A 21557-nucleotide genomic window follows, 5' to 3' on the forward strand; every position below is an offset into this window, starting at 1 on the left:
TAAAATAAAGCCAGAAAACTCAAAATCAACATTTACATGTTGGCAAAAGTTGCACAGTCTGAATGAAAACTGCACAACAACAATCCAATTAGAACCTAAGCTGGTCCTCAAATGAAATCCTCCTCACTGGATTCAAACTATACTCAGTCCAAGTCACATTAATCAATAGATGCAGTCTGGTTTCCAGCTAAGCAGAATCACACTAATATTAGCTACCCTTTGATGGATTGTGCTTGAAATTTCTATTGAGCGACCATTGTGGAGAGAATTTCAACTCTTAGGCCAAGAAGGTTTACTTGGGCTCCAGGATTTACAAAATCCATGGTTTAACAGCAAATGTTTTGAGGAGTAGTCAGGCCAATACTTATTGCTCTATTCAAGAGTCATATTGATACATATGCATCTCTTCAAGAGCAATTTCGTCACTTCAAAACTTCCAAACAAAAAGGTCTGTTTCTGGATTAGGCATGCAACAACTCATCGGCCTACTGTCCTGGGATGTGTGCTAGGACTGTAAACAGTCTGAAGAAGGGTCTCGACCTGAAACGTCACCTATTCCTTCGCTCCATAGTTGCTGCCTCAACCGCTGAGTTTCTCCAGCATTTTTGTCTACCTTGGATTGTAAACAGGTGTCAATGAAAGAATTGAATGCATCCACATACAGCAAAGCATTCCCAACATTTATGAAGTAAAATTTGTCATGTTGTATTTAACTACACAGATTATCACAGGTTTATCACAAGTTAATTTTATAACTTCAAGTGGAAAATTCAGTATTAACTTTTATGCCAAAAACCTGAAGCAACACAAGATGCATTATTACCTGTTGTGAAAGACCTTCACGGCTCTCAGTGGAACTTACAATGGTCTTGCGATTTGCCAAGGCCTCATCATATGGTACTGATTCTGGGCAAGACTGTAACAAAATTATTCAATTGCATCACCTCCAATACTTTAAAAAAAAGCTACAGAAAATAGTAATCAACAAATTCCCAAACTATTCAAAATATGATTTCCAATATTTTGTATATACTGCAAGAGACTTAGTGGTCAAACCACTGTCATTTCATGCTTTGTCAATAAAGCTTCTGAATATCAATGCTGCCTCTGGCTACTATAACCACTGATGTTACCCAATGATGATTTCCCTTTATTTGATCCATTTTGGCTTTCCCATTGTATATCAAAATCTACTTCATATCAAGCACTGATTAGTACAAGGCAGCTCCCAAATTGTTCACCTATTACCATGACTCTAGTGCCACCCTTAGCGCATGATAAACCGTTGAAACATTTCATGTATTAAATGTGCTATGGTTTTTAAATTCTCTAAATTATATGCAACAGCCATTGGAAAATTGTACAGATTCATCGATACAGGTGGAGATAGAGGATAATGATAGGCAAGACAATCGTAATACAGATGATTGTAGAAACAAGGAACTGCAGATGTTGGTTTGCAAAAGAAGACACAAAGTGCTGGAGTAACTCAGCAGGTCGGGTAGCATGGCTGGAGAACTTGGACAATGACATTTTGAGTCGGAATTCTTCTTCAGACTGATCATGGGGAGGAAGAAACCTGGGAGAGAGGAGAGTCAGGACAAAGCGTGGCAGGTAATGGGTGAACACAGGCGGATTATTGATAGACAGATGGTTGGAACAAAAGCTAGAGATTAAAACAGAAGGTTTGAGGCAAAAAATATTGAGAGTTACAAACTGCGAAGTCAAAGGAAAGGATTTGGGTGGAGCGGGGGGGGGGGGGGGGGAAACAGATGAGAGGCCAGGTTGGGCACCCAGGGGGGGGGGGGTGGGGTGGGGGGGGGGGGGGGGGGGGGGGGGGGGGGGGGAAGAGAGGGGGATGTTAAGGGTAAGATTGTTGGCGATTACTTAAAATTGGAAGGTTCAATGTTCATACTGTTGTAAAATGCCCAACCCAGATTATTGCTATTTTTGTTATCTAGGACAAATGTTGACTTCAATTACAAGAATAATTACAATAAAACATCAGTTGCTGAAAAACCAGATGCTCGAAATATTTAGGTAAAGTAGTATTTGAAGATAAATGGATACTTTCTCTGCAGATGTTGCCTGTTCTGCTGCGTTGCTCCAAAATGTTTTAATTTTTATTAATTTATTTTAAGACTAGGATATCCAGCCACATAACAAGAACTATAAAGAGCACCAAAAAACACTTACTTAAAATAAACAGCAACTCCTTATTCTATTTCCTTGACCATTCCCAGCAATATATGTATCATGAAATCACACAAATTAGTTTAACCGTAATATATTTACAAACCTTCTTTAGCGACTTTATGTAGGCAGCTGCTTTCTTCTTATTCTCCAACATACATTCTGCTGAGAGAGGGTCTATTACACCCATTCCTTTCTTTGAGCTGTACACTGAAGGAGCTGTAAAGAAGTCCAAGTTGTTGCTGAAGAACGTGCATATCTAGAGACACAGAAATGTGGACTGAAACTATATATTAATGCACAGCAAGAAGACAATACTTTTCTGCTGCAGTAAAAACATGTTCTGATTAGTGTTGCATCCTCAGTGTCTATTACAATGAAGTCAAACCCAAGTGATTCACAAGCTGTGAACAGCAGTGAAGAAAAGAGTTAGAATGAAATGGATAAATTAGACTCACTTGCCAATCATATTATTCAGTATATTCATTAAAAATGGGAATTGTTAAGTAGCTTTCTTGGACAAAATACAAAGTGAAATAGATTGCCCTCATTATTCCAATACCTTAAGAGTTTGTACACTTATTACTAGTTTTACTAATCTGAATTGTCCAATAATCCACTCTATCTGAACAAACAGATTTATTCCACAAATTAATGCTTCAACAGTTAAGGCGAATTGTAAATTCTCTTGCAATAAGTGCCAATGCGAGAACAAGAATAGATATCTTGCTCCAATTACACAGGGTCTGGAATATTGTATATGGGTTTGATCTCCTTACCCGAGACAGTACATGTTTGCACTTAGAGAACAGAATATATTCCTAAAATGTCAGATTTGTTGAGAGGAGAGATTGAACAGACTATGCCTATATTCTCCACAGTTGAGGAATGACAGGCAATCTTATTGAAGCATACAAAGTTTGTAAGGGGTGTGGGAGGTAGACAGTATTGGTGCTTCCATCTGTTGAGATATCCAGAACAAAAGGCCACCAAAGAGTAAGTAAACCTTTAGAGTTTTCTATTCAATAGGGATGTGTGGGCACGGTTGTTGAATATAGTCAAGAGCAGAGACCAATAGATTTTCGGATATTAAGAGAACGACGGATGAGGGGTTTCTGCCAGAAAATAATGCCACGGTAAAATATCACCTATGGTTTTATTGAATGTCAGAGGAGCTGAATGACCTACCCTTATTCTGTTGTTTGCGTGTTTATCCACAAATACCATATTCAAAAATTAAATACGTATTTAAAAATTTCCCTTTCTAAAAATCTTCAAAAAATTATCGGAGCATGGGAACCCCAAGCAATATCTGCAATGCAAAATTACTCAGTGTTACAGTTGCAAACTAGATTCGATATTGGTTAATTCTTATCAGGAATTGCATAAATTAATGAATACCAAATGAGTTGCAAAGCTTTTTTCAGCGAGCAACAGAAGCTCTGGAACAGGCTGCATGCATGTGGCCCAGCAGAGCCAATTCACAGAATTCATTCAAGACCATTTTTGACAGATCAAAAATTTAGATTTGCCATAATTTATACTTCTAACGAAGTCAAGCCTCGATATCCGTTTCTGTAGCATTCAACTTGATTAATTTAAAATAAAATGGATGTAGCACTCAAAGCGCAATCTGTCAAAATTGGTGCACCTTCCATTTTATAATCTACTTTTTTTGACAATGCAGCTCAACATTCTGTTGATTTTAGTGACCGATTCTCTGAAATACATTTCATGTTATATTTGTTTAAGTCCTAGGTATATCTCAATTTCATCATCAACATTTAATGCATGCATATATTCCTTACTTTCATTTCACGACTTTGATATTGCCTGTATTATGTTTTATTTGCCAAAAAAACTATTTTATAATTGATCCACATATTTCAATCCACAATGCAAGAACTGCTTTTTCTAGCTTGTTTCAGCAGCATATGCAATTAATCAGCATTAAACAACTAAATCTAGATCATGCATGCAAAGGATCATTTGGCCAATTCAATTTATCCACCCAAAATAATGATATGCAAAATAATAAGTGGAAGCCTTTAAGCCAGCATCTCACAACAGATTGAATTTTGCAAAGCATTGAACATAATATGACACTGGCATATTGTGCAGAATAGCTGCTGACAATCACATACTTCAATGAATGCCATAAACATAATTATTAATAATTGCATATTTGTGACAGTGGAGGGAAATGGAAGAGAAAGATCACATTTGTAAAAAGTGCCTTGCGAAGAAGTTGATTTATGATCAGTAAATTGGAAGCTCTAATTAAGTAACTGCTTTAGTGACCCTCATTTCCTATTGCAATTGAATCAGATGATGAATAGATCTGATTTTGCTACAGGGTGACCCTTCACCCCAACACAATTTTACTTATGTCATGGACAGAATTATGCCCAAAACAGTCACAAGTATCCCACTGGAAGCTAGTATTTTTGTTTTTATGAAACTGCAGTGATAGACAACATTCAACTGTTCTCATTATAAAAATAAAGACGGTGCATCCAAAAAATTCTCCAGCTTCAATTGATTAGCCGACTGCCATGAATGAAAGATTGCTGACTAACAGGAAATTATAGACATAATGGGTCTTTTTTGTGGGTCACTGAAGCAGCCAGTTAATTCGAGCTTACAATTCAGCGCTCATAAATCAGTTTACTTGCAAACCACATTTTTGGGTTGCCAAGATGTAATGAGTAGCGGGCTGTTAAGAATAGTTGCCACAGCCTCAATTTCTGCATTACATAGAAACATAGACATAGAAACATAGAAATTAGGTGCAGGAGTAGGCCATTCGGCCCTTCGAGCCTGCACCGCCATTCAATATGATCATGGCTGATCATCCAACTCAGTATCCCGTACCTGCCTTCTCTCCATACCCTCTGATCCCCTTAGCCACAAGGGCCATAAATGAGACATGGATGAAGGTACTTAAAGTATGATTGTTCAATTTGCTGATAACACAAAAAGACACATAGGAAAGCAGATTGCAAAGACACAAGGATGCTACAAAGAGATATAGATAGGCTAAGTGACTGGGCAGAGATCTGGCTAATGGAGTATAAAGTGTGTAAGAAACGATTGACCAGAGTAGGCTTGCATACCGTGGAGTTGAGAAGAACGAGGGGCAACTTAATTGAAACATTTAAGACATGGCCTTGAATAGATGCCGAGAAGATATATCTCCTTCTGGAAGAATCTTTAACAAAGAGTCATTATTTAAAAATATGGGGTCATCCATTTAAGAAAGTATAGACAAAACATTCTCGCAAAAGGAATTCTCCTCTATTCAAAAAAGATTTGGAAGCTAACTCTTTCAATAAGGCTACAATAAAGTTGCAATGAGTAAGGGATGTGAAAGATTAAGGGAAGTGGAGTTCAGGTTAGCACCAGCTGTGCCGCAATCTTATTTAATGCAAGACCAAGTTCAAGTAGCCACGTTACCTACCACTACTCTCAATTTGTGTTTTCATAATCTTCTAACGTGACTTTACTGCAATTGGTTTGCCAATCATCTGCTCAAAATTTTGTTAAGAATCTATTTATGAATAAAATCAGGAAAATTAGAATTTAGTCCAAAGGCATGTTAACATTTCAAATGGGACATTTTCAAGTTTGTTTTGAATTCTGAACCCCTTTCTGATCTCAGCAGTCTCAATGGATGAAGTTGTACAGGTATGATGGACCAAACAGTCACTTCTATCCTGAACTTCTCAGAAGGCTGCAAAGCCAACTGAGCAGATCACACACTCATCTCAACAGACTAAATTATTATTGCAAATTATGAATCAGATAATAACTTTATTGTAAAAAGGAACATTAGCAACTTAAAAATTGATAGCATTTTCCTAATTTTGTAGCAGTCCCCGATCATGAATATTTACCTTTCCAGTGACATTCGACAATGCCACAATAGAAGACAGAATGCAGTCATTCGTAGTTTTAAGCTTCTGCGTAATGGTGGGTTGTTCCTGCTCTAATGAAACCTTCCGACTATAATGCTTTGAAATATCTAAAGATAAAAACACATAACAATCAACTATACAAATACATTTGTCACAACAGTATATTTGTTTACCAAATATTTTTTTTGCACTTTCACAGAAAGATTGGGGGTTTTAATGAAACGCATAAAAATTTAAGATGCATAATCCCGATATAGGATTGTTAGTATCTCAGAGAGTATAAACACAATAAAAAGACCATCACTATTCAGAAAAACTAATTTTCTTCCCTTTAGAAACTACTAAAAACGGTCCCATCTTTTTGCAGAGTTTCAGTCACTGCAGGGAGCAACACATCACAAAAAAAATCGAAATGGTTAACATCACATTCATATATTGTATCTAACACGTTTTTGCCCACTCACTTAACCTGTCTGGACCACCTGGCTCTTTAACCCTCTTAATAATGCTATCCAATTTCATTTTGTTCCCTCAGCAAAATCATTGATATATATTGTGAACTGCTGATGCCCCAAGCACTGATCCCAGTGATACCTCACTAGTTATCACCCAATAACTTTAAACGATTTTATTTGCATTGTTTCCTACCTGTCAACCAATTTTCAATCCATGCCAATGAATTAGCTCCATACCATGCAGCTTATTTGCATTCACTGACCTCTCACATGAACTTCAGGGGATTTTCTTAAAATCCTATTCATCGGTTTTCATGTCTTCTGATACATCTTAAAAAATCTCCAGAAGGCTTGTCAAATATATTTCCCTTTGAAAACTCCATGCCTACTGTGTTTAACCCCACTGATATTTTCCAAGTCCCACATCTTTATGACACCGGGACTCAGATATTCAATTATTTTCTGTGCAGTTTACAATGCTTGACTTTTTATCCTAATGAACTACTACTGTACTATTGTGTACACCCGAATAGTACTACTGTGTACACCCATGGACACGAGGGTTGGATTCCTAGAATACAGTCAGCATCACTATTCTCGGTAATATGAACTCTTCTCCCCTCCCACCCCGCCACATTGTTATACGTGGGGATGCTTTCCTAGGGGAAGTTTTTGTCTCAACAGTAATGCCTCTATGGTACATTGTCTAAAGGCAAGGAATTCTGGTTATATTGAAGGCAGAAGGGAAAGGGCATTGATTTAATTAACTTGAAATAGATGTCACAATGTTTGAGGTATCAATAGTAGAGTCTGCCTTGTCAGTTTCCAAAGCAAATCTACAAAGTAGACCTCTGTGTGAACAGGCAGATTCCAATTGTTGTCCTTGGTAAACTAGTTCACTTCTCTGTGTATATTGTGTATCTTTTTTTCACATAAATCTGTAAGAGCAAACTTTTATTCCATATCATAAAATGGCTTGGCAGCTCAAATTCCGTAAGGGTGAACCTCTGTACTTGAAATGTTGTAATGCAGGGGCATACTGTAATCAGAACATAATATTATATAGTTTGAGTCATTTTATTTCTAATGTATTATTTTGGCCATATAATTCAACATTCTATTGACATCAAAACTTTTACAAGAGTATGGCTGAAGAAATCAGCACAAGCATTCTTTACAAGCTGACACATCAATAATTGCATTTAGACTTGCCTTTCATAACATCATGCAAGGAATGCAGACAAGCAGCAAGCTGTGTGAAAACTACATTGTAGTTTGTCTGCAGCAACATTTCAGGATTGGTACCTAAGAAAGAAAAAAGATATAACGTTAAAGTACATATAATTTTCAAACATTACCATTAAAAACAGTAAAAGAGGTTTATTTAAATCTTCCTCGACAACCAGCAGCACAAAACTCATTCAGTATTAACCCGTTTGTTCAATATATAGCTTTCAAATAGGTTCCAGAAAAAAACCCCTATTTTGCTATCTACACAAATTGTATTCGGCATGTTTTTACCAAAAATAAATGAAAAATGCAGAATTATTACGCTCCCCTATTCAAGTATGATGTAATTCAATAATGGGCATTTGAACTTGGATGATAATTTTACTTTGATCTATGAGTTTCTACTAATCAACCTTTCAAATTTCAGATTTCAAAATCCAAGTAATTTCACAGGGGACAGGAGATACCGTACTTCCCGGCAATGAAGACGCACCTACGTCGAAGATGCACCCCCATTTTGAGTTGCTACATTTGAAAAAAGGCTGGCGGGACAGGATCAAAGGTTTGGTTTAGTCCGGAGGTCGGCAACCTTTTTTGCATAGGGACCAGGACCCATGCTTGTGAGTGGATGGCGGGCCACATCTATCGCCATAGTTAATAAATGGAGGTAATAAGACATACTAAATTAGTAATAATACATACTAATTATACAGAAATGAGTAACAATACATACTAAGAATACAGCTTTCTCGTGTTTGTCGATTCGTTTTCTGCAGTTTCCAGATCGCCTGCGTGCCCCAGGACTGGCTGCAGTTCCCAGATCCTTCGCATCCCCGGGATTAGCTGTTGTTCCAAGGTCGCCTGCGAGCCCCGGGACTGGCTGTAGCGCCCAGGTTGCCTGCGAGGCCCGGGAATAGCTGCAGTTCCCAGGTCGCCTGCCCCAGGACTGACTGTAGCACCCAGGTTGCCTGCGAGCCCCGGGTCTAGCTGCAGTTCCACTTTCCGGTACCGGCAGCCACTCGCAGCCACCCGAGCTACTGAGCGAGTTGCTGGCATAATCCCCGACCCCCTCCTTCTCAACGCTCCTGCCCTCCCCGCAACTATGCAGACCTGGGCCAAACTCCCCACACGCTATGGAAGGAACTCTTTACCCCCCACCCCCAACTGTGCTGTCCTTTTACAGCCACTGTACTGCGGGATAGCTAACTTGGCTAAGTTAGCTATCTTGGCTAACAATCTTTCTTGGCTAACAATCTACCCTTCGGCCTCCAAGCCGCAGGTAAATTTTCAGGCCTTATTTTAGGGTAAAAAATAGCGTCTTCATTGCCGGGAAATACGGTAATTCAGGCAGGTAGCATTAAGAATCATCCCAAGAAATTTTATGTATATAAAGGAAAAAGGAGGCCGAATGGCAAAAGCATAGAGTGGGAATAAAGGGGGCTTTTGGTTGGTTGCTGATGACTAGTGGTGCCTGCATGGGTTGGTATTGGAGTCTCTGCTCTTCATGTTGTATAACACTGATTTGGATGAATGAATTGATGGCCTTGCGGCTAAGTTTGCAGATGATACGAAGATAGATGGAGGGCAGGTAGTGTCGACGATGCAGGGAGTCTGCAGAAGGACTTGGACAGGTTGGGAGAGTGGGCAAAGAAGTGGCAGGTTGAATACAGCATAGAAAAGTGCACTTTGGAAGTGGGAATAAAGGCATAGACTATTTTCTAAATGGGGAGAGCATTCAGAAATCAGTGGTGAGAAAGGACTTGGGAGTGCTGGTGCAGGATTCCTAAAACGTTGATTTGCAAGTCGAATCGGTAGTACAGAAGGCAAATGCAATGCTGGCATTTATTTCGAGAGGACTAGAATATAAAAAACAGGGATATAATGCTGAGGCTTTATAAGGTACTGGTCAGACTACTTTTGCAATATTGAGAGCAGTTTTGGGCCCCATAACTCAGAAGGGATGTGTGGGTGTTGTAGTGGGTCCAGAATTGGTTTACGAGAATGATGCCGGGAATAATTGGGTTAACATATGATAAGCGTTTAATGGCTCTGAGCCTGTACTCGCTGGAGTTTAAAAGGATGGGGGGGGGGGGGGGGGACAAAATTGACACTTACCGAATAGTGAAAGGCCTGTATAGAGTGGATGTGAAGAGGATGTTTTCACTAGTGGGAGAATCTGGGATCAAAGGACATAGCCTCAAAATAAAAGGACACACCTTTAGAAAGAAGGAGGAATATCCTTAGTCAGAGGGTGGTGAATCTGTGGAATTCATAGCCACAGAGAGCAATGGAGGCCAAGTAATTGGGTAGTTTTAAAGAGGACATAGACAGATTCTTGATTAATACGGGTGTCAAGGGCTACGGGAGAAAGCAGGAGAATGGGTTTAGTGGGAAAGATAGATCAGCCATGATTGAATGATGGAATAGACTGAATGGGCAGAATGGCCAAATTCTGCTCTATGACATCATACTTATGGTCGATGGTCGACGTGGACTCTGTGGGCCAAAGGACTCATTTCCATGCTTTATGTCTCATCTAAACTAAATCAAGAATTTTACCAATATGAGATTGCATTAATTATTTTGCTGCAGTTTGAATTATTTTAAGGTTGGTTTCTACATTTTAAATAAATCCTGTGCACAGCTAAATCTCCCTTTCAATGACTCATGCCAAATATTAAATTAGCACAACTCATCCTTTCCACAACATTGCTCTCCTGTAATCCACAAGTACATAATAAGACAACCCTCTGGTCCTGCTACACTCCAAACTGAGATGCATCTAACTAGCCATGGAATCAATCAGGTGATGGATATTTTCAGGAGGACATGTGGCAGTTGTGTAAATCTTAAATGACAAAAAATAACAATGCCTTTCTGTGAACTTACTTGGTAAAGCAAGGAGACTTATGTAAACCTGCAGCTTTTCAAAGATAGCAGTAAATTTTTGCATGTCACTCTGCAGTTCCACGTTCCTTGCTTGCAAGTTAACTGTGCATAGCGAATGCTCACATTCCTCTTCCAAACTGCCAGTTCAATAAAGCAAAATAATTAATGCTTGTCAGCATGCAAGTCAAATCAGTCACTCTTAAGCGTTTCTGAACAGATCACTCATAACTGAAATGTTTCTAAATGAACCAAATTTTCCTCTTGAGTTTAATTGATACAATGAAAAGACGATGTGCATGCATATAAAAAGATCATGTGTTATTAAAGAGAATTAGCAATAGAATATATGGAACATTGATAACTAGAAGTGAACAATGCTTACGAATCCCAAGGTAAAGCAGAACAGGTGTTCGATAAATCACTTGGAAAGAAACCATGTACAAAGAAAATGGCCTATTGCAAATTTTAAATTCTGCATAGCTTGAATGTACTGTAATTAAAAATTGTTATGATGATTGTACATTAAAGACAGGATCAGAATCAGCTATATACAGCTATAAGTGATTTTAAATCCATCCTTTTGACAAATCGCCTTTTGTTAAACAAAGGAAGTTACCTGCCTGGTTTAAACTTATTCATAGCACTGCTCTCTGATGAACCTCAATTTCGTTAAGTTACTTATCTAGTTCAATGGAAAAAACACTTTATTTTCATTTACTGTGTTAAAATACAGTATGACTGCTACTGGACTAGTAACAAAAGATCCGGACCGTTCATCAAGAGACTAATTCCAAACCTTGGCGATATTAAAAAACCAGTAACAAAATCAATCTGGAGCTTTTTAAACAAATACCTCTAATCTCAGCAATAAGCACCATGAAATTACATGGCTGTCATATAAACACCACAGTCCTTACACAGTTAATCCCTTAAATGGCTCCAGGGCCACCAATCTAGCTACCACTTAACCGCCTCCACAATTCAGGAGCAATTAGAGAAGAACAATTAACCATCTTCTAAATTTCATAAATTAATAATTTAAAAGAGTTGCTCAATTTTCACCACATAAATTGGAGTCCATCAATCTTGTGAAAAGCAGGAGAGTTTAAAACAAATGAGAAACCGTAAGTAATATTTATGCACCACTCATATGAATACATAATTTGGACTATTCTTATTTTCATAGGTGACCAGCATTTGAGTTGGTATTATTAGATTCAATTCAGAAAAATAATTAATTATGTTTAGCAGTAGATTGAGCAAGTGTCTCATATCAGCTTTAATTCAAAGTAACAGCATTTTTTATAAGCTGAATGAGAACTCCAATGTTTTGCTTCAAAATTATAATCATTGCATAAAATTTGATGCCTGTGTTCTTGTTTCCAAGATTATACAGCAGTCATTGATGTAGCAGTACTGTATCAAATGGTTATTTACTTTTGTCTACAAAATCAGATTCAGAAGTTTTGATGCTGAATTGCTTGACTATAGCCTCAGATGATCCTCTGGCAAAGTTGCATTAATTCAGCAATCAAGAGATAAAATGTTTTTATTAGTTGAATGACATTGTAAGCAAGCATGCAGGTACAGCAGGCAGTGAAGAAAGCAAATGGCATATTAGCCATAACAAGAGGAGTTGAGTATAGGAGCAAAGAGGTCATTCTGCAGTTGTACAGGGCCCTAGTGAGACCACACCTGGAGTATTGTGTGCAGTTTTAGTCTCCAAATTTTAGGAAGGACATTCTTGCTATTGAGGGAGTGCAGCGTAGGTTCATGAGGTTAATTCCCGGGATGGCAGGACTGTCATATGTCGATAGAATGGAGCAGCTCGGCCAGTATATTCTGGAATTTACGATGAGAGGGGATCTTATTGAAACATAAGATTATTAGGGGTTTGGAGACACTAGAGGCAGGAAACATGTTCCCGATGTTGGGAGAATCCAGAACCAGAGGCCACAGTTTAAAAATAAGTGGTAAGCCATTTAGAATAGAGATGAGGAAAAACCTTTTTCCACACAGAGAGTTGTGAATCTGTGGAATTCTCTGCCTCAGAAGGCAGTGGAGGCCAATTATCTGGATGCTTTCAAGAGAGAGTTAGATAGATCTCTTAAAGATAGAGGAGTGAAGGGATATGGGGAGAAGGGATTTGGGTACTGATTGTGGATGATCAGCCATGATCACAGTGAATGGTGTTGATGGCTCGAAGGGCCGAATGGCCTACTCCTGCACCTATTGTCTATTGTTTTTACAGAAGTGGTTATTCACATGGAACAGCCCTAATCACTAAACAAATTACAATTTCATGCAGTCTGGCTGACCTGTAATCACGTCCATGGATAAAGTGAAGAAAAAGTCGCTATGACTTGCATATCAGAAGGATTGAAACGTAAAGCTTGAAACAGTCGTTCATTGTTAACTGGCACAGAAAGCACTGCACTTTGTTGTTTACAAAACTATGATGATCAACAGAGCCCACCTTTTCAATTGGTATGGTAGAATCTTCTTTAGAAAGCAAACATAAGAAGTAAAGACTTCTGAAAATGGTTTAAGCTTCACAGCAGTTTCCTAGGGAAAACAGGAAAAGGGCAGATTCTCGGTGGTATGCACAATCCACAATTATAGTATATTTAAAATTTAAAGGATTAGCATCTATATAAAAGCCAACTTTAATAAACTTACCAGTGTAGTAACACTTTCTTCAGTAACACTTTCAAATAAGTGCAACATCCCTTCCTCTAGAGGACGAACATACGAAGCATTTTCATGCAGGTATTCAGAAAACTGAAAAATAAAGTGAGAAATAATGAAATGTATGTATGATTCTTCTAAAAAATACAATTTTATTCAATGGCCTTAGGCAGATCAGTTCCAAATAACTTGTATGGTGTGCCCTGGAATATTTAATTAGTTTAAAAGCCAACTATAAATACCATTTGTTGCCACCGTAATAAAGCGTACCTTTTGGTTCAAAGGTGATATAACATCCGTTGCAGAATCTATGGGATAGATCTGAATTCTTTGCTCTGTATACGTATGAAAATTCAGCAACGCTCCAACCAAGTCTTGACAAAAAGCTACTGCCTGTCCACTCACATCACGAGCTTTTAACTGAAATTTAACAGTTACAGATTTATGTAGGATAGTTTGACATAGTACATTTTAACTGTTTTAAATTCTTATTTCCACCATTGTCCCGTAAATGGTGAATTTACACAGAACACAATAATGACCACATTGTCGAGTTAACTCATCACAGAACAAGAAATGAACCCAAGAAATGTTCTGATCTCCAGGCTTCAGTGCAAGTATAGGTTGAGGCCCAAGACTGGATCAGCCATGATCTTACTGTAAGTGAGAACAGGCCCAAAGGGACCAATTGCTCCACATCTGCTCCCGTTGTTTACATTCAACCATTATGGAAAGAGATTACTGATGGATATAGGAAAAATAGTTCAAGCTTGTTCTTAAAGCCCTACTGATAATATGTAATATCCTGACTGACTCATGGGAAGAGGAGCATTTGGAACACAGAATCCCAGTATAAACAGTGAAAGATGTGCACCATCTCCCAAACTATCCACCTTCCACCCAATAAAGTCTTTCTTACCCCATCTATGAGTGTGCCAGTCCCACTTTGGCCTCATTGACAACTGAAAAACTCTGAAAACTGGTAGAGAAACGAATCACACTTGACCTCAAGGAACTACCCAAAAAGGAGTACAATACTAGGGCCAACTGTGAAAAACACATGGCATAATTTTTCCTGAGTTTTATCATCAAATTTGATGAATATTTTCAGATATTAGTGTAAATATAGTGGTGACATTTACAGCCTTCTGGTTTGTACACAGTTAATCTCAACACAAATATTAAAATATTTTTGTGGTACCTTGAGAAACAAAAAATTAGAAGCATAATAGGTTACATTTATTTGGAACTAGCAAAAGGCAGTTTTAATATATAAATGTTGTTAAAATATAACAAAAGAGAAAACCATACAGGCTAGACACCCAAAACAAACATAATCACGATACACATAAAAGCTAATGTCATTGACCATGTTTAAAATGTCCTCATATTTAGGAATTAAATATTCAATTCCATACTGTGGGTGCTGTCTGTACGGAGTTTGTACGTTCTCCCCGTGACTTTGTGGGTTTTCTCAGAGACCTTCGGTTTCCTCCACATTCCAAAGACAATAGACAATAGGTGCAGGAGCAGGCCATTTGGTCCTTCGAGCCAGCACCACCATTCAATGTGATCATGGCTGATCATCCCCAATCAGTACCCTGTTCCTGCCTTCTCCCCATATCCCCTGACTCTGCTATTTTTAAGAGCCCTATCTAGCTCTCTCTTGAAAGCATCCAGAGAACCTGCCTCCACAGACTCACTACTCTCTGTGAGAAAAAGTGTTTCCTCATCTCCGTTCTAAATGGCTTACTCCTTATTCTTAAACTGTGGCCCCTGGTTCTGGACTCCCACAACATGCTTCCTGCCTCTAGCGTGTCCAAGACGCACAGGTTTGTAGGTTAATTGGCTCGGTGTAAATGTAAATTGTCCCTAGTGTGTTTAGGATAGTGTTAATGTGCAGGGATCGCTGGTCAGTGCTGACTCGGTGGGCATAAGGGCCTGTTTTCGCGCTGTATCTCTAAACTAAACTCTCAAACATAAACTCCCCCTCCCCCACCAAACCCCAAGGTAAAATTAAGCTCGGTTAGAGATTTTTTTTTTAAAGAACAAAGGCACTACAGGTTCATTGTCCAGTAATATAGAATAGAATAGAATAGTTTCTTTATTGTCATTGTAACATGAACCATGTACAACGAAATTTAAAAATGTCAGCCAGTCAGTGCACCATTCAAACATTTCTAAAAGCTAACGATACATACAAGGTAAAATATTAAAAAAAGATAAACAACTAAAATAAATATCATGAAAATAGCACGCATAAACACCCGTTTCCTGAACCTGCATCATCTATGCAGCAAAGGGGACAAAATATTTGTGGTTACCATGTTACAAAGTGTGCTGATGCACAAGAGTTTCACAGACTTCCAGTTTAAACTTCAAACCTCAAAAGCATAATATGATAGGAGTCACTGTAAAGATTTAGTCTCCCCATCTTTATCCCACCACAAGAATTCTTGAGATTAACGAATTGGTTTAAATATCAAACTGAAATTAGATATATTGTGGCCTCAGGATATCCAAAACACTTTATACTCAGTGTCTAGTATAAGCACAGATTTACAGAAATGCAGCAGCCAATGTGTGTTAAACAACATGGCAATCAATTAGCAAAAAAGGCACAAATCCAACAACACTATATGACCAGATAATCTGTCTGATAGTAGTGATAATGATAGTTGATTGTTCAAGTATAGGGATACTCTTCTATGGGTCAGTTAGCAGCCTCCGAGTCAGATGGCATGGGTTCAAGTTCCATTCCACAATCTCGAGGAAAAAAAATGTGGCATGAGACTGAAGAGAGGCAGAGGGAATCCTGCATGACCAGGGGTGCAATCATCCAAGTCTGCTGCAAAAATCAGGTCCACCTCAACTTTCAGATGGAAATGGAAATCTTACAATTTTTGTTTCACACGCTGTCCGAATTGGAGGAAATGATATTCCTGTACATTGATTATCAGGTTACAGCGGTTCACGAATGTGTCAAAGTTTTGCTATTTTGACTCCTTTAAAGAATAATTCAAATATTATGGCCTGCCTTCATAAATTTCCTTCACGTATTACTTATGGAATTGATGTAATTATGTCTAAGTTATGTGGAAAACACTCGCCAGTTTTATCCTTTGAGGGCTTGCACATCTGATTGCACTGAAGCATATTTTTGTTGGCTAAGTGAAAGGAAACAGATGTTTAAAGCCACATCGACTGCGATTGCTGATTTAATTCTAGTCCACTGGATTGAAACGTCAGTTTTATGTTATCAGTGCATAACACTGACAGAATAATTTCTCAAAATATTAAAAAGGGAACTTATCCAACAGTGATGGACAAATAATTTATAAATTCTGACACTGATCACAAAACACATTCCAGAGTTCTGTTGCATAGTTCAAACTAAAACAAAGCCAAGGCATGATTTTTATCACACTATTAACCCACTTTGTACTATTTCCACCCACCCATCGAGTGCTGATTTGTTATAGCTCTCTTGATTCTCCTGTTGTGCTGGAAATTGGGAGCAAGTTCCTATTCTTCCCAGTAATGTACTAACGTGAGGGGAACCCAGTATGAGTCCCAGCCATCCGCTGATTCTCTGCCAGCAATGAATTGTCCACCGCTCATTGTGGAGAAACGGATGTTGGCTAGGCCATGGAAAAGAGTGCGGCCACTCACCCAGTATGAATAGTAGGGCAAGCTGGCTGGCAGAATGATTGCATGCCATTGTTGGAGACTGGCTGCATCTGCTCCATGTGTTATAAGATCATCTGTATGCAGTGGTCTGCCGCATCAATGGTTGGATATGATGGAAGCAGCCATCTCCCTTCCTCGGGTGAGGTAGTTACTATAGTGACATCTCTGAGCCAGCAGAGACAGAGTAGCTCCCACTACATTAAACAGGTGATAAGGGAGACCTGCCAACACATGGATTTAAAGTGAAAGGGTAAAGTAGATGCAGGGGGCATTTTTTTTAAAGGTATTGAGTGCCTGGAATGCACAGACAGAAGGTGGTGGTGGAGGCACATACAATAGTGGCATTATGAGACTTTTGGATAAGCACATGGATATGCAAGGAATGGAGGGATATGGATTATGTGCAGGCAGATAAGAGTTGGTCTTGGCATCATGTTCAGCACAGACATTGTTGCCCAAAAGGTCTGTTGCTGTAATGTTCTTTGTAATTGTTGTTGTCAGTTCCCAACAATGGCCCACACTCATATTGCTGACCATCGGGTGATTTATAGCTGGATTTGCACCTGACCCCGACACAGCAAAGTGAGGGCAGAGATTTACACAAGGTTCCAGCTCAGCAATGTCAGAGGCAAAATGGTAGAACAGCCTTCTCAGCACAGCAGCTTTGTTAGAAATATATTTCTGTATTATATAATAATATAATGAACCTTATTAGTGCTTATTCTCTTAGCATTCTCATTCCAGGACTAGCCTCCTGAGAGCCAAGTACTGTGTATTCTCATTTTGACTTTAAGTGTGCATATGTACGAACCATAGGTCCAAATCAAAACCCCCAAAATAAATAGTGATAAGTAACTACATGTTGATCAGATTGAATCTGAAACAACCAAAAGAGCAGCAAATTCATGCAACAAATTTAAAACTTTAACTAACCTGGGATAATGTTACAATTTTTTAATTCAAAATTATTTAAAGATTGCATCAAAACTAGATTTGAGACAGTTGTACTATACCTGATCACAGAACTGCATTTAATTAGTGTTCAAATCTCATTGTTAAATAGTGTTGAAAAGCAGTTGTAATTTCCACACCAGACTTAAATTTTACTTTGTTCTGATATTCCAAGTTTAGCCTTTCCCAAAGATTCCCAACATCAATTTCTTGATTACGTACCTGATGCCTCCTATCATGAGATGGTACATCCAACGTGTAGTACTCTGCAAGCCCTGTTTAGAAATAAGAACAAAACAGTGATTACAAATATTCTGAAAACAGAAGTATATGCACTCTAAATTTCCACCGAATGCCTAGCAGTTCCAATACACTTAAAACAGCAAGCAAAAATGTATCTATCCACTTAGAGATAATAAATCAGCCGCAAAATCCACTACCCTATTTACATTCAGGAAAATCAGATAAGTCTTTACAAAATGCCCAGTGCATGTCTACAATGCTTCCAGGATAGATATTTTCAGTATATTCTGATGCAATGTTTCTATACCAAACATGGACAATTTGCTGCCCGATGAGTTCTTCCAACAGTTTTATTTGCAATATATTCATCTGCCTTTCGTAAATTATCTAAAATTACTTTACTTGAAAACTGATAGAATCTTAAAAGAGATAACAATACAGTTTAGGTTCACCACCGCACCCTTCTAGTTCAGATAACACTAGTGGAAATATACAGAATTGGTGTAATAGTCCCAATCACTTGTTCATTACAGCACAATGTGATTTTGGGGCTCCAAGTCCACAAATGCTGTATATAAAATTTCATATACTAAAACAATGCTTATTATATAACTGCAATTGCAAATGTTAACTTGCACAGGAAGGAGACATACTTGTATCATTGAAAGGTAATTTTTCTTGAATAATGTTTGTTGACTGGTCCAATCGCCTACTTAGATCAGCATGGACATTCTTTAGTTGTTGTTGGCTGCATTTAAAAATAAAGAAATTAAGATGATTCACCAGATATGCTCTACTGCAAAAATTTAAACGTCAGCAAAACAGCAAATTAAATCCTGGCGTTCAAAAGGGAACTGCAGATGTATTAAATCCTGGCATTGTCTTACCATTCTTCCGCTCGGAGTCTACAATCTTTTGCTTCTCTTTCCAATGAGTGCGATTTCACCTGTAAAAATATTGTGTTTTTAAGAAAAAAAAAACTTTAAGCACCCTTTGTATTGCAAATAGTTTTATAAAAATTCAACATATGATTGTTCACTCGGCGTATTGTTTGGAAGCCATTTCCTTTCCTCAGGCAGTGTTAACACCAAACCCAACATCATCTCTCTTTTACAAAAACTCACCTTTCCTCTCTTGGGTCCTTCAAACTATCACCTCGTCCTTAACCTAGTTTCCTTATCACAAATGCTGGAAGTGTTTATCACATTACTAGAAAATACAGATAGTTCCTGAAACTTCGTATTTGAACCTCTCAAACCATGCTTGCAACCATCTCAGACTGATGAAATGGCACCAATGTTATACATGTCATCAGTTTAACATTAACTTTCTCTCCCCTCTGCCACTGCATCATACTACACAAATTTTGTTAGAAATCTTGGCAGCTCAAACAGCCCTTGGTTTCATTCTTTATAGCCCTGTCCCACGGTACGAGTTCATTCCAAGTGCTCTCCCGAGTTTGCCCTGATTCGAACTCGGAGATTTATGGTAATGGCTGCTCGTCGGTACTCGGGGTTCTCGTGGACATTTTTCAACATGTTGAAAAATCTTCATGAGTCTTCCCGAGCTTACCTGCCATTAGCGAGTCTTCCCGAGTATCTGCCGTTAGCGAGTCTTCCCGAGTATCTGCCGTTAGCGTTACAGGCCACTAAGAGACGTCCCCGAGCTCCGACGTACCCGCTACGTTCATTCTCCGTGCTTACCACGAGTTTGATTTTTTTTTTTAAACTCGTGAGAGCTCTTGGAATGAACTCGTACCGTGGGACAGGGCTTTAACTCTCCAATCATAAGACAAATTCTAGTGATTAAAGGCAGTTCTGTTATAACATGATTGTCGAGTTCCCAAGAAACTTTATGTTATAGAAAATTGCATTATAAAACAGATTGTGTCAATGGGGAAAAGGAGGTTAGAGGATAAATAGTTCCAGACTGGCAATAAAGTTATTTTTCCCTACAGGATTTTTAAAGTAGAGGTCTTTTTGATCATTCTAAGTGTTTTTTGTTACTGCAAACTAAAAAATACTAAAGGCTGTAGGTCACATTTTTTTTAAATAGAGCAATATTACAAAAGAAGCAATCACTTTCCAATTGCAATGACCACCCGCAGTGAATTTAGCAGCTGTACTCTTAAGGGACAACATTGTGGGATTACTGCGGGAAGGCTACGTGAAAACAATTTTTTTCTCCCAAGGTAACTTTTCCTGTTTGCCAAATTCCAAAGTAATTTCGAAGTGGTTCTCCAGTTCCCAAATGAAATTACATTATAACTACTTAGGCCCACGTTCTTTAAATAATTGATCATGTTATGTCCAATTCGCATTGTGGAAACACAAATTATAGGATTTATTTTCTTCTCTTTTCCCTCAAAATGTGTTACATCAAGGACAGGTTTTGGGTCGAGACCCTTCTTCAGTCCCAAAACGTCACCCATTCCTTCTCTCCAGAGATGCTGCCTGTCCCGCTGAATTACTCCAGCATTTTGTGTGTATCTTCGATTTAAACCAGCATCTGCAGTTCTTTCCTGCACAATAAATACCAAATCCCTGTTTTAACCTCAATTAATATGTATTCCTTGTTAAATGTTATCAATTGCTTAGTCTATCTATATCTCTATACTTATAAAACTCTGATCTTGGATGTGTATTTATTTGTGTGATGTTCGTGTACGTTTCACATCTCCTCGAAAACACACACGCTAACAGTGAAATGTTTACAAGGAGCTGATTATTGACTTCAGGAGGTCCCATAATGGAGAATACGCCCCAATCTCCATCTACGGGGAAAGTGTGGAGAGAGTGTCCAGCTTTAAGTTTCTGGGCACTCACATTTCAGAGGACCTCACATGCTGGTCAAGAAGGCACAGCAACGACTGTTCTTCCTGAGGACATTAAAAAAGACTGGTCTGCCCCAACAGCTGCTGACAACCTTCTACCGCTGCACCACAGAGAGCATATTAACGTATGGCATCTCTGTGTGGTATCTCAGCTGCATGGAGGCGGAGAGGAGAGCTCTTCAGTGCGTCGTCCACAGAGCGCAGAGGATTATTGGGACACAGCTACCAGCCTTGGAGGGCATTTACCACACACGGTGCCACAGGAAGGCCGTCAGCATCCATAAAGACTCCTCACACCCTTGTAATGGACTGTTCGAACTACTTCCCTCCGGCAGACGTTACAAGGCCTTCTACGCCCGAACCTCCAGACTCAGGAACAGCTTCATTCCCAGAGCTATAGCGGCTCTGAACCGGCCCTGCTGAGTGCCCCCCATCCTCCCTGGACTGTCTCCCTTGGATGGTCACGTC

The 21557-nt window shown here is 38.8% G+C and overlaps 1 protein-coding gene across 4 annotated transcripts in view; it reads right to left on the reverse strand.

Annotated features, from left to right (window-relative positions):
- The window catches only part of ppp1r21 (protein phosphatase 1 regulatory subunit 21), a 62732-nt gene that overhangs the window by 16189 nt on the left and 24986 nt on the right, over positions 1–21557 (reverse strand). For 3 of the 4 annotated variants that reach the window (XM_033025487.1, XM_033025488.1, XM_033025490.1), the window contains 11 exons: positions 19144–19202; positions 18910–19004; positions 18236–18288; positions 13643–13792; positions 13364–13465; positions 13161–13249; positions 10685–10821; positions 7778–7870; positions 6090–6217; positions 2300–2452; positions 824–916 (listed from right to left, as the gene is read on the reverse strand). In XM_033025487.1, coding sequence (XP_032881378.1) covers positions 824–916; positions 2300–2452; positions 6090–6217; positions 7778–7870; positions 10685–10821; positions 13161–13249; positions 13364–13465; positions 13643–13792; positions 18236–18288; positions 18910–19004; positions 19144–19202 — 1152 coding nt within the window. The remainder of the gene's footprint in view (positions 1–823; positions 917–2299; positions 2453–6089; positions 6218–7777; positions 7871–10684; positions 10822–13160; positions 13250–13363; positions 13466–13642; positions 13793–18235; positions 18289–18909; positions 19005–19143; positions 19203–21557) is intronic. The other variant, XM_033025489.1, reaches the window with a different exon arrangement.

Source organism: Amblyraja radiata, chromosome 8, assembly GCF_010909765.2.
Source record: "Amblyraja radiata isolate CabotCenter1 chromosome 8, sAmbRad1.1.pri, whole genome shotgun sequence".
NCBI lineage: Eukaryota > Metazoa > Chordata > Chondrichthyes > Rajiformes > Rajidae > Amblyraja > Amblyraja radiata.